Raw genomic sequence first — 13,906 nt, forward strand, 5'->3', positions numbered from 1 at the left:
TATGTGTGCACGCACCGAGACGGAAACAAGACGTGAATTTGGAGTGTGTGCGTGAGGGGTGTTGCGCGTTCACGTTCCTCTCAGCGTAAACATTTGGCGAGGGAAAAAGGGAGGGTTGATTCGGGAGCGAGAGACCGGAGAGTGAACAAAATATAACGCATTTGTGCCCGGCAGCAATTTGCCACGGTATTTGCGAAGGGAGCTGCTCTCAGTCGTATCCGCAGGGGAAGGGGCGAGAGTCTTTTTCTGCTCTGCGGGAAGAAGATCAAATTTGGTGAAAAAATTTTAATCGATTTCCATCCGCACAGGCTGCTTCTTTGCGGGGCCATAAATAAATAAATGTGACGAGGGTCCTGAATTTTGAGCAAATGAAGATGAGCGTGCCTTCGCCTCCAAAAGCACACTGCTTGGTCTAGAAGAGTAATGGAATTCTGATTCTAAACTTAACGATCGCACTTGAAAGTGTGAATTAATTTAGAATACTAAAGAGTGCATTTTATACGTATATTTAAATTAGCAGCAATCAAATGTGCTGGGAGAGATTTCCGATATGCCTTTGCACTAATTATTACTACACTCATAAGGCCAGGTGGACAAAATATCCTTAAACATCATTATACACATTACAATAGCTAATAATTTGGCTCCACATACCTTCTACTTCCGTTAATTATTTTCCTTCTCTACCTCGGATTCCAAGCATTCCACCCTTTTTTACCATCTTTAGCATTCCATTGCCTCTCCCGCTGCCCCACTGCCCACTAGTCCTTCCCTCGTCGAAATCGTTCAAACATCCATCCCTTCCACCACCATGCCAAAGACTTCATCGATTGATTTCCTTTCCGTTTATTTTATTATTCTCCATTCTCCTCCACGCCCACATCACACAATCCTTCAATCTACAAAGCGTTATTCATTACACCATCATGTAATTGCTAATGTCACAACTTTCAAGACACACGTTATCCAGGGAGTTATGATTGGACGGTCTTCAAAAATTCATTGAGTTATCGCCAGCGTACTCTGACCCGCACTTTTTCCATAGTTAACCAGTTACACTAATAATTCAGCAAATTATACTCCCAAATCATCTCGTTTGAAATATAATGCTGCTTGGAATATTTATATCCACGGGAATGAATATATTCCACTTTAGCCAAAGAATGTTTTAATACTAGGAGTGTTCCTTAGTCATGATTAATGAATCATGCCATCTAAGTTCTCCTGGAGAGTTAACTATGATCATATCACGGGGTTTTGCTAGAACCAAACAACCGTGATTTATCGGTGGGTAATTTATCACGTTTTTAAAAACACCCGGCCCATAAACCATGAATATAAAACCAAAATAGCGATGATGAACACCCTCTCGATTCAACATGCTGACATAAGGGTATCTCAAGAACGAGTGAGATTTCCTGGAAGCGCTTAAATCTTTATTTTTGTCAACGAATAGGCCAGCCTTCCCTCTCGCTTCTTAATATCGTCTGAATCACTGTAGGTATTGGACCGGCTGAAAAATTAGAAGAATAATGTCATAGTAATCTCCACTTACAAATTCGTTCAATTATACGCGAGTGAAAAGCGGTGCAATTGAATGGAAATTTATTGAATCAAAAACACAAACACGTATACCCTTAGCTCATCTCTACATCTCTGCCTGATTATTCTTTGATTAAAAAACGTTCGGTGATAGATTTAACCACCCTATCAGAAGCATACATTACGAAATATATCATTCATGTTCCCAAAGCCGCATTGATTTGAGAAATTTATTGCTTTAATGCTCTATTTTAAGGTGCTAGAAATATTCTTCTCTAGAAGTTTGAATGTATGTGAACAATTCATTCTTCTTTTCCCCTTGTAAAACTGCTTTCAAAAGATGGCCATGTAAAATAGCCGCAGCCGTTAACTATTTATTCATGTGATAATTCTTTGAAGTGCATTTAATTTTAAATGACTAAGCTGTTAGGTGTAGAATTACAGAGTAAAGTTACAGTGCTCACATTTGCGTTCTAATGAATAAAATCGAACGCATAAATAAAAGGATAGTGATGTTAAAGGAAATTTCCAGCATCGTGTTTTCTTTCCTTGAGGCCAGCTTGTGAAGTAATATAAATATTCGTAAAAATTCAGGAGAAATACTTGAAGGTAGTGCGGGAAATTACTGAATGAAAGGCCACCTTAAAACTGTACAAAATAACAGCATTTTATGGGCTTAATTCAGTTAAATGGAGTAAAATAATGGCACGAAATGGCTGAAGATAAACCTAGATAAGATACTGATAAAAATGTATTGGAGCAGTATAAAAATAGATCAGTGGCTAATTTCTTACTCTGGTATTTTCATATGATAAGCTTCATGGTCTCCGTTCATCATGCGAAAATTCTTGATGTCAGAGTAACAGAATCTGACTTAGTAGAAGGGTTAATAAATGCAGTAAATATATTTGATCAGGGACAACCTTTAGACGCTAAAATGAAACGTTTTACATATTATTAAAAGGAAGCGAATTGAATTAATTAACTCCAAAACATGACTTTGATGATTAAAAATAACCATAATGTTCGGCAACTTGTGATATCCTTTAAATTGGTCAATAATTCCTTTATCTATGGAATGCGTGTGTTTCGGAAAAATGTGCCAGTCAATAATTAGTCAGAGAAAAATGATACCTCCGGTTCAAACCATGGTGATACTTCATCGATATCATCGTCGTTGCCACTATGTTTTTTTCAATTGATTTTTCTTCAAGCTTTTGAGGTAGCTAAATTTTCTTTAATACGAGCGCGCATGCACAAGCGCCCTAAGCACGACATTTCAATTTTCATTTTAATTAATACTAAATTAGAAATTATTTTATTCTATCTCAAGATAAAGGAAAAGTTACGCACAACGAGTCCTACTAGCATTCGTCGGAATAACTTTCTCGAAAAGCGTGGAAGGAGTTGTAGCAGGATCTCACTGATAAGAGGCACAAAGCACACACACCACAACAAGATTATCTCCCGGCATCAAGCCTCGAAGTAATCAAGCCGTTGCTAATCCGCTCTCTAATATGCATTTACTCCCATTAACCTATTATTCAAGAGTGCCTGCGTTCTTTAATATGAAACCGGGGTGGGATGTTTCGTTCTCCCCCTACATGCCCCGACGGGGATCGGTGATAGTGCTTGAATGAGACCAACGGAAGAAGACCACGATACACAATTACTTAAAAGATATTTATCGTATCCGGACGATTTCTACAACATTCATACAAAGAATTTTAATATATCGTAATTTTGATGCCGTCTTTTTCGATGTTTTATGTTTAATCGAAATTCAGGATCAGACCCGAGGAAGATTTGCAACATAGTGATAAAATCAATTTTCCTAAGACGGAACATTCAAGGAGTGATCTTCGTTCATATTTCAGGTCAGGGGAAACCTTTATACAATAAATTGTTTATCCAGATTTGTTGTCAATCAAGATTTCATAGCAAATATCTTATCCTACACTCGTTAGGTTATGCAAATCGCCATGAGTTGCTAGTATGTTAAGAAGCTATTAAACCTTTTACAATTTTAGGAGAAAAATATCACGTTAAATATAGCAATTATTTAAAAACATATAATGGAAGAGAGTTTTTGAATTTTTTGCCATGAAAATTTATAAACATTTACTTATGAATGCGTAATTAGTTTTATCCACAAGATGTAATTAAATTATATTTCAAATTTAAAGTAGTTAATTTTAATCGAAGCAATATCAGATTTTTATTAGGTTCCTCGAACAAATTTAGAAACGATTTTCATTGTTAAAACAAAAAATGAATTGCTTTGTGCATACTTTTAATACCCCAAGTGAATAACAATGAACCAGTCATTTTAGTTGCGAAGGGACAGTTGGAGTCCCGCAACCAAATAAAGATATATCAATAGTCTGGTGAGACAAGTGAGCGATTTTAATGTGTATTGAATGACGGTGTAATGGAATATATACGGGTCAACTTGCTGATTTAGCAGCATAAACATGGATACGTTTATAATATCTTCGCTGCCATTCTCTTCATGACATGCAAACAAAAATTTAAATCGAGGAATTACTGTGGTTGATTTCCCTGAGGAAAGCGTGCAGGAAGTTTGATGAAGGTCACCTTTTGCGTCACATTTAGCAGTGCTACACTACCAGTACTTCAAATACTTACAAACACTTAAATGAGCATTAAAGAGCTTCATAATTTATTCCATCGAGATATTTACAACACTATAAATATGTGTCAACAGGTAGAGAATTACTAGCATTGTCAATAAAAGATAATGAAAATTAATATTATCCAAAACATACAACGTAGCTGTTACCAAACTGATCACGTAACCGCATCCGTTTTCATTGTGATGGACCTTGATTCGTACCTAGAGTAAACCGTATGGTACGATCCGCAGTGTTCCTTTGGTATTTATGCAACCCATGGCAGCTGATAGTGATTATTTTTAATTAAAAAATATTAAAAATTTCACTTTTTAATAGATTTCTTCATTAAAATAATGAAAACATTCTTGTTTTTACATGTAATTAAAAAAATCTTTCTCCTAGTTACTTTGTGCACCTAAGAATGTGCAAATTTTATTGCAAGCGCAAAGTTAATTCTACGTCAACTACAGTTGCCCAAATACGACCCGTGGGCTAGAATATATGCCATGCGTTAAAGGATGTCCATCACCGTGAAAACGGGATAATTGAAGGAACACAATTACACGTTGTGTCGTACTCACGGGAGGTGTTGTACTTGATGCCGTTGAGCTCGTCGAAGCATGGGAGAACAGCGAGGGAGCCTCCGGGCGTCGGCGGCCAGCAAAGGATCTTGTCCCAGCTCCGATTGCACGGGAGGGACTCCTCGTCCAGATTCCCACCGCCGCCCGCCGCCTCCGACGACTCCGGCGGCGCCGCCCGGGCCTCACCGCCCCACGCCGCCGCCGGCCCGTCGCTGCTCATCTGCAGCAAGCACCCGATCTCCTTCATGGACATGGCGGCCAGCACGTCGGTCGAGGGAGCGTCCCTCGACTCCGACCCCGCATCCTCCTCCGTATACGAGTAGTTGTGCTGGGGTGAGGAGAATCCACCCCCAAACATGAGGGGCAGGGCCACCGGCGGCAGCGGGTGCCTATTGTGGTGGTGGTGGTGCTGTTGGTGGTGCGGGTGCTCCACGTGTTGACGCTGGAGATAGTCTCCGCCGCCTTGATAGCCGAGTCGATGTTGGGTCTGAAGGGCGCGCACGTTCACGCCGAGGGCGGCGACGTCCGCGCCTCCGGACGCCATGGTGAGAATGAGGGCCGCTATGATACTGATGGGGATCATTACAACGAACTTGGGGAGGAAAAAAAGATAGGTTTAGCGTGGTTGGCTAGTGTTTGGATTAACAGGGAGGGTAAAGTTGGCTAAAAATCTTTTATTTCCTTTTTCGGGAGATAACGGGAAATCGACAACGTTGAAGTCTTTGGGGAGTTAGAATGACGAGGGAAAAGGAACGATCAATTAAACACGAAAGCTATATGATACAGAAAAATCCTCGATTTAGACGTACTCTAAATGTTCCCCTTTCCCTAAAAGGGTTACACTATCCTAATATTCTAAAAGTAGAAGCGTAAACAGCTTTTCACCTTTTTCTTACGTTTTCTTTAAGCACCCTGACCGAATTTATAGAACGGACATCTTGGTGTAGCGTTTCATGAATAAGAAACGATTCTTTTTTGTTCTTGTATCTCCCTAAATGTCGAAAAATAAGGGCTTGTTTTAATCTTGCCCTCTTTCAGACGTCTCTATGCGCATCTTACTACCCTCTTTGAACTTTCAGTAGATAAGGCACTGAGACAAATTTATGACAAGAATCACGTATTCGACCCTTGTGCCTCTGGGAGTCCCGTCCGTGAACGCGAAGGTGGCGGCAATATTTAGCGACTTAAGCCGGTGTTTCCGAAGGCGATCGGAGGAATGTACATATATCGGGGAAACCATTTAAAGATAATTTTCTGTTTTAATCTTTGACCTCTTTCTTTCTACGCCTCCTTTTATGTGGTACCGTTGTTCCGACAACCTCGCCAGTGGTGCATTGCCTTGAATATTAAGGGTGCCGAAACTTAATGCTTGCTGGCAATAGAAACGTGGGAAAAAAACAAGATTTTTTGAGGAAAATTCGAATAGCAAAATGACTTCAAGGGTGACGTGCTCAAATTACTAATACATTAAAATGAAAACATTTGATGCCGAGAGAGAAGGGTTGTGGATTAGGCTTCCGTAACTTTCTTACTGCAGATTTAGTCAGAAGTTGTATTAGCTGTCATTCCAATCATATCGAAGTTTCAACTTTCAAAAGCCAACAATAAGCCATAATAAACCTTACAATGGAATATTTCAAACTCTCCTTACAAAGTACACGGCAAAATGTATTTTCTTCAAATAAGAGTCAAGTTCATTGATAATAAGAATTTCTTGAATACTCCTTACCCCCTTATGACAGAGCTCTGTTGCTTCCTGAAAGTGTGAAGTTTAAAGTGCTGACAGCGTCTGTAAAACAGATTTTCGTTTAATCTGACCCACGGGATTGGTGAGTGATTAATCCTCAACTTCTGAAGCACGTCTTGAAGGAGTACTTGAGTCCCTTATCCAGAAGCACCCACTCAGAGATGAATTCCATCCCTTGATGAGATTTCCTTAACCCTCCACTGATCTAAACGTATGCACACAAACTCTTGGATACATTTACGTGCTACTCCGTCCCGGTCGTTTCCCTCCCCTATGGCGCACATATTATGTATGGATTTTCTCTTCCTGCTTGCCGACGAGCACCGCCTCCATTCGATCCAAAATTTGGGAACTCAGTGGGCGAATAACGTCCAAAACTTCTGGCAGCTATACATGCGTACTATATTCTTCTCTCCCTTTCTTTATTCCAAGAAATGTTTTTCGGAGCGTCGACCGGGTTTGATATGGTGCTCTTTCAAGGGCTGCAATCGCTCGCAGGCAGCGACCCTGCACAAAAGAAAGAAATAAACATATCAAGCGCGAGCAGCGTCGCTAATGCCCTGCAAGAGACCAACAATGCAAAAAATTTCCATAAGGGTATTTTTTCATATGGCACCCCAGACAGAAATAACGCTCAAACGACGGCCAAAAAAACTCGATCTTTCCTTCTCGATCTTCCCGGGTTCTGCGCTTAAGGACTTACTCGTTTCACTTAAAATATTCTTTCGCATAACTTTAAAATTTAGGAAAAAAAGCAGCTACCAGTTTGCGGGTGGATGGAATGAGGATGAGATAAGGAATTCTTGCTCTCATTCACGAAACTTAAAAATGGCCAGAAAATCTCAATTCGTGGCACTAACCATGAACAAAAACTTTTGCAGGCATAGGTTGATTGAATTACTCGGCTCGATTCTTTTATTAAAACCTCCTTTTAGCATCATTTGCGAACAACATTTGCATCAATATCACAAATTAAGGAATGAAAAGTGGTTGATCTATTTTTTAAAACATGATTATTTCGCTGTGTCACTGAATAGAATGGACAGGTCTTCAATACGATGTGGAAATTATGGGCAATGTATACAAAATCCTTTGATAATTTATGGAAGAAAAAAGTTAATTTCTTCATTGCTAAAACATCTGAAGAAACTCTCTAAATATAACCCCTCAGAATATGCCGATCACTGCAGTTCGCAAAGATTGTGAAGGAAAAAAAGGAAAACGAATGGCAAAAGGCATTCGTTTTCTTTTTGTGCCTTATTTTTCTCTTTTTTCTTTATTTTGCTCACGTTCTTCCTTCTCTACCTCTTCTTCCTTTCAATACTCAAATAAATGTTCCAAGATCAAAGTGTTATTGTCGGTCGAAAAAGAAAGTATATGGCGTCGTTCATTGCGTCATGGGAAATATTGTTTTCAGCGATATATTTCAGACACTCTCGTTTATGTTACGTGTTTGGTTGCTGATTACTTTTTATCATGCAAGCAAAACTATCGGGAAGCAATTTTTGCAAAAGATCAATCACCTGTATTCGTTTTATGCTTCATATAACCGCCAGTCACGTTAACACGTAAGTTTTACTGTTGACCTCTTTTATTGCATTCTCTGATTTGCAACACAATTGATACTAATAATAAATTCGTTTCCAGGAAATGTATTTTTGCGGCTCTATTGAGCGTTCCGTTTTTGGTGAATTTGGCAAAGCATTTTTGATGCGGCTTCCGACTTTAATCTTTTCGGAGCGGGATCCGTGCCGTTAGCGCAACTGAATAATTGTTAACTTCCAATTCTCGAGTCAATAAAACGATATCCTTCTGCAAGATATAAAACGATGGAAATTTCTGCTAATACCATCAAAAATATTTGAGGCATGAAAGATTACCTTTATTCAACAATTTTGGGATAAAAAATGGATTGTCGAGGCATGTAGCTGGAATGAATTTGAAAAATAGGCGTAAATTACCTCATATAACAGAGAAGATTATGTACATTAAAGACTTTGAATGAAATTTGGTAAAAATATTAAAATAATTTGGAAAATTTCTCTAGTTTGATGATACGTGGGCCCTCCAAAAACTCCTTTGAACGATACAACATTACTAGTATCGGAAAAGGTTTGATTTAAGTAAGTCTCTTACTAGACTGATGTTTAAGTTTCACCTATATTCCCCTCGTGGTTTCATTTACATAGTCGTTTGAAACAACAAAGATTGGTTCATTTAGAAAAATGAAAATAATTATTTTCGTAAGGTGATAAAATACTTTTATTGAGAAAGACTAAATATGGAAATAGATGTAAGCCGAGTTGATTGGAGTTCATGGCATATCTGATCCTCTATTGGCGACTGTTTACAATTGGGTAAATGAGTTTAAACATGCCCGTACATTCACCAAAGTTTAACATCGTTCAAAGCGGCCAGTGGAAGTAACTCCCCACGAAACGATTGACAGAATTCAGGATATGATTTTGAGTGATCGACGAATCAAAGTTCCCGAAGTAGTTGAGGTAAGAGGCATATCACAATGCAGTGCTTTCAATTTTTTACGAAAAATTACGTTTGGTTTTTAGTGGTGGATAAACTTAATCGTATGGCCGCAATGCATATGGAGGCTAATTTGGTGCTTTTCCGCCGCCATTCTGAAGAGTTTCTGCGTCTAAACATCACTTGAAGAAATATGGATACGTTACCATCTGTACTCCTGAGACAAGGGAGCAATCGATACAGGGGGTTTCTAAAGGCGATCCGGCTGCGAGGAAGACAAAGATAGTGTAATCGGCTGTCCGTGAAAGTGATTGCTGCGGTTTTTCGGGGAATATGCGTCATAACTTGCAAGGTGAATAGGCAAAAGGTGAACTTCATTATTCCACCCCGAGGCAAGAAATCAAGAAAAAAGGCCCTCATTTGGCAATGAAAAAAACTCTTCCATTGAGACAATGTATTGGTTCACACCTACGCAGTCTTGCTGCAAACATTATGGAATTAAGTATTGCATTATACCAATACACATAGTACTCATCAGATTTTACCAAAGTGACTTTTTTATTTCCAAACTGAAAAAAATTACTCGGCGGGAAACTATTCACGTCGAACGAGAATATCACCTATTTCTATTTTGAGGACCTTTCGAAATCCTCCTTTTTGGGTGACTTAAAAAAGTTAGGGAAACGCCGGGAAGGTGTATTGAGTTTAAGTAGATAATGTTTAAAAATAAAGAGGAAACTTCTAAAATTATTTGTTTTTTTTTCTTATTAAAAGATCCTCGTATATCTAAGTCATTCCTTAGTCTACGTAAAATGTTAGCTATTATAATTAGTGCATTACAAAAAAATTGCTAAGAGTTAAATCATATTACTAATTTTTATCAGTAGAATAGCATTAAAATCAAAAACCATATTATTTAGAGGGCGGTAGCTTATAATTATTTCCATGATAATTGTATCATACAACACTAAATGTATACAAATATCATGGATAGACCAATAGGACACCACCCTTGAAATAATGTGGTTTTTTTATTTTATAACTGTCCTACTGATAAAAGTTAGAAATGTCATTTAACTCAAGGGCAATTGGTTTTTGTTATGTACTAGTTATATATTATATACACGTTAAAATGATATTCCTGTTATTCCCTACAGTTAAAATCCCAGAGAAAATAGTTTATTAACTCAATTGACGTTTCAGCAGGAGACAATTATAATTAGAGGTTTTCATGCGTATTAAAGCGGTCCTTTCCTTCAAAGATAAAAAATTTCTCATTCATATTGGTTCCATTCATCTGTTGTGATCAACCAAATTAAAGGTTAGGTTTTGATGGCGGAGTAAAGATGACACTCCTAGCTAAGATTTGAGGCTTATTAAAAGCATTAATTCAGGATGGAGAGGTCTGTTTGTCTCTCTATACTACCAAGTAACAGAGGTCTTTCCTTGAGTGCTTGAAATTTTGTCTATCTAGTTATAAGTCTGTAGGTATTGGGGAATGTGATTAAACCGGTTGGACATAAAGATATATGTAACGCTGACCAATGGACGAAAATTATAATTGAAAATGTATTCCTCCAAGTAAATCTATTCCCTCTAATAAAAATGAGAAGCGCCTCTTCAATATATTGCAGGAATCTAAGCATATAAAATTTCACCCACATTCCCACACTATAAATTAATGCACATTACGATTTTATTTAAATGATTTTTAATTAATTTTTACTCTAAATAATGGCAGTTTTCAATGTCCAATATTCTTTCCGCGGACTGTGAAAAATAATCAACCACCAGGATCTTTTAAAGGGTTCATTTTCCTGTGAAAATTCGCATATCAAGCTCTTTCTCCCCTGAAATGTCCCATTAAATCTTCTACCTACAACTCGAATATAATAAAAAACTAAATTGAGTCGAGATTATTGATTTAAATGTCCAGAGAAGAGTTGCGTAGGCATTAATGAATACCTTCATGAAATCCAAATATAATAAGGAAAACAGAATCAGGAATAATGCCAAGTGAGATAAAAGGAAAGGGTGAGAAAGCCTCGCATCGATGGAGGGGATCAGGTTGAGAACGCCGTGAGCTCTAAACCTTTACGGGTCTCTGTGTTGTTGAATTGTGAGACGTGGGCGTAAGGCGTTGCTGGAGAGGAGGAGGGCAATTTTCGACTTGTGGCTGAGGTGAGGAGTGGTTAGGATAAGGGGATGATGGAGAAGGGGGTTTGGCGGTTTACTTCACGCGATTGTCGGGCGGGGGTGGGTCGAGGTGAAGATCGGTCCGGAAGTACCCGTGTGGTAGTGTGTGGGGTGAGGCGTACGAACAAGGTGGGTGGGGGAGTGGGCGACGATGGTAATTGTAGGATTCTCTCCTCCAGCACACACCGAAATTGAAACCGTTTTGAGTAAGGGTTACAATGCCTGGATAACATAGGTGAAAACATTAAGTAATCTTAGGAAATCTTTTGACGGTTCTAATTAAATATTTTTTCGCTTTTTTAATTGTTAATTTTAAATTATTCAGTTGTCACTAATTTGGGATCCATCAAAATAGTTGTTATTTTGCATATTCTCTATCTTTCTTTCTCGAAATGTCATATTTTAAATCTGAGGTGAATTTGTTCGAAATAAATTCAATCTTCAGCAACTCAAATCCTATGTAAAAAGCATTTTCCATGCATGGAATAGATTGAATTGATTGATTTCCACAAGGAGTGATGACTCTAGAAGAATCGCAGACTCCGTCGAAGGTGATGGTAAACCTGAAATGGCTAGTGTTTTAAATGTCTTCTGGCACTTGTATTACACATTGAAGATACGGTTTTGAAATGAGAAAATGGAACATTCCTGGGGAATATTTCAAGCTCTCCCGATTACACGAGTGCCATTAAAAGAATTATATGAACGTTTTGTCCACATGCATCAGTCATTGTTATCCAATTCCGCTTCGTCACACCCAACTGACACATTTCACCTGCCCACTCGCTCCATCTTTCAACTCCCTACCTCCAGGAAATCTCCCCAACCAATCCGAAGAAAGGATATTATAGAACTGAATTGATCTCGTAAAACGTTCTCAACCTACTTGATTTCTAGTAATTTGGATCTCATAAAACAATTTAACTGCTTTGCAAGAATATGGAGTTAAAATTCAGCATAAAAGGAGCCGATGTAGAGGTATTTTGGGATGTGATCCTGATTTTAAATAATTATTTTTTCCATACAAATATGGTCATCGTATTCAGTATTCAGGAAAAATGATGGTTTTGGCCAATTTGTGAAAACTTTGTGGCTTCACTTGCCTTTTAAACAGCATTACACCATTTCCCCTTATATTTTCCCCATCTCTCAATTCAAGATCTTTCATTTGATCTGAAAATACATTTCTCATTCCCTTTTTCCAACCCCAGAAACTGGTACGAATAATTGCTTGCTAATTGCTTATAACTTTAATTGAAATACTTTCTGACTTAAAAAATATATCTCAGCCGCTAAATTTTATTACATCTCAAGATATTCAGTGCACTTCATCCTCTCATCCCCTTTGAAAATCTCCTATCTTTCAACCCATTCTCACCCTATCTAACACTATCTACGTTTAGATCTCTTAAACTACGTCCTTTCATTTTCTTGCAAACAAAAATTTAAAAATCCTGCACTCTACAGTTATATTAAATGTTTTTCGTAGCTGTCCAAGCGCCCTAGCTGTATATTAATGATCTTCGTATTTATGTTTCCATTTGCCTATCCTTGAATGTTCTACCCAGTGGCTCAATGATCATTCAAATGCGTATGAGCATGTGGTATTAAAATGAGATTCTATCAATCCACTCTGATCAATATCGTTAAAATTAGGCGCGAACCAAGGGCCATTAAAAGGAAACAGGAAACAGTGAATTGAAATTCTAACGACGGAGTAATCGATGTGACTGATGGTTGAGGCCGAGACTTTGTGGAAATCCATTGCGAACAGGAGTTTCAGAAATAACTTTGCAGCTTCCACTGGAAGCTGCAAAGTTATTTCTGAAACTCCTGTTCGACGGAGTAATCACAAACCCAGACCATCCATGCTCGGATGCTATTGATAAATTGTCACAATAATATGCTTCTGTTATCTTTATATCTCTTATTTATCTAGGATTACCGGATACCGAAGTACTCGTACTGGGTAGAGTTTTTTAATGATGTCATAGGTGAGAGGTACCTAGGATATTGACTTAGTATCTTTACTTCAGCTGCTATTTGGCATTATCTCATAACAGATATAACATATCCGCGATATTGAAATTAAATTTAAAATACTTCGCCTTTCCACATAATACTTTGTTATTTATAAAACTTTAAAGTTTTATGTGGAAAGGCGAAGTATTTTAAATTTAATTTCAATATGAAGAATTTCCACCAAGTGCCGCCAGAAACTGTTTCATATATCCGCGATAGTTGTTGAGTTGGAATTTTTTAGTAATCACTGTATTTTGACCAAAACACAGTGATTGAATAAAATAGAGCAGTATACTTAATTAAGTCCCTTACTGATTTCTATTTCGTTTTATTTAGCAATAAATTACAAGTTGTTCGTTCGATTATCTCTTTCTCCTTAATTATACGAGCAAATTTGATAAATCTAAGCTTACTCAAATCGTTGACTTATAAACTCACGAAAGAAATCGCCAAATAATTATGCAATTGTATTTTAGTTTAATCTTTTCTAAATAATACGGATAGAGTATAACATAATATTACACAAAGCCAAAAATATTTCATTTAATCGAGATACCTGACAATCCATAACGGATCCCCTTTTCGAGATGGCAATTATGCGCTCTCTTTTTGGATCTCATTGAAATACTGTTACTCAAGCGAGTTAATAGAAATACAATTTCCAACAGACTTTCCAATGATTGGAAGGCCATTTAGATCAT

At 37.8% G+C, this 13,906-nt stretch overlaps 1 protein-coding gene and 1 long non-coding RNA gene across 2 annotated transcripts in view; both read right to left on the reverse strand.

Annotated features, from left to right (window-relative positions):
- The window catches only part of LOC139692101 (diuretic hormone receptor-like), a 212,370-nt gene extending 207,391 nt beyond the window's left edge, over positions 1 to 4,979 (reverse strand). Inside the window, exon 1 of the mRNA XM_071590135.1 lies at positions 4,760 to 4,979. Coding sequence (XP_071446236.1) covers positions 4,760 to 4,979 — 220 coding nt within the window. The remainder of the gene's footprint in view (positions 1 to 4,759) is intronic.
- A 16-nt stretch (positions 4,980 to 4,995) lies between these two features.
- The window catches only part of LOC139691871 (uncharacterized), a 58,965-nt gene continuing 50,054 nt past the window's right edge, over positions 4,996 to 13,906 (reverse strand). Inside the window, exons 2-3 of the long non-coding RNA XR_011701699.1 lie at positions 6,489 to 7,013; positions 4,996 to 5,351 (exon numbers count right to left, since the gene is read on the reverse strand). This is a non-coding gene — a long non-coding RNA (uncharacterized lncRNA). The remainder of the gene's footprint in view (positions 5,352 to 6,488; positions 7,014 to 13,906) is intronic.

This window comes from Hetaerina americana, unplaced genomic scaffold, assembly GCF_022747635.1.
Source record: "Hetaerina americana unplaced genomic scaffold, ioHetAmer1.1.p SCAF_4, whole genome shotgun sequence".
Classification (NCBI taxonomy): Eukaryota; Metazoa; Arthropoda; class Insecta; order Odonata; family Calopterygidae; genus Hetaerina; species Hetaerina americana.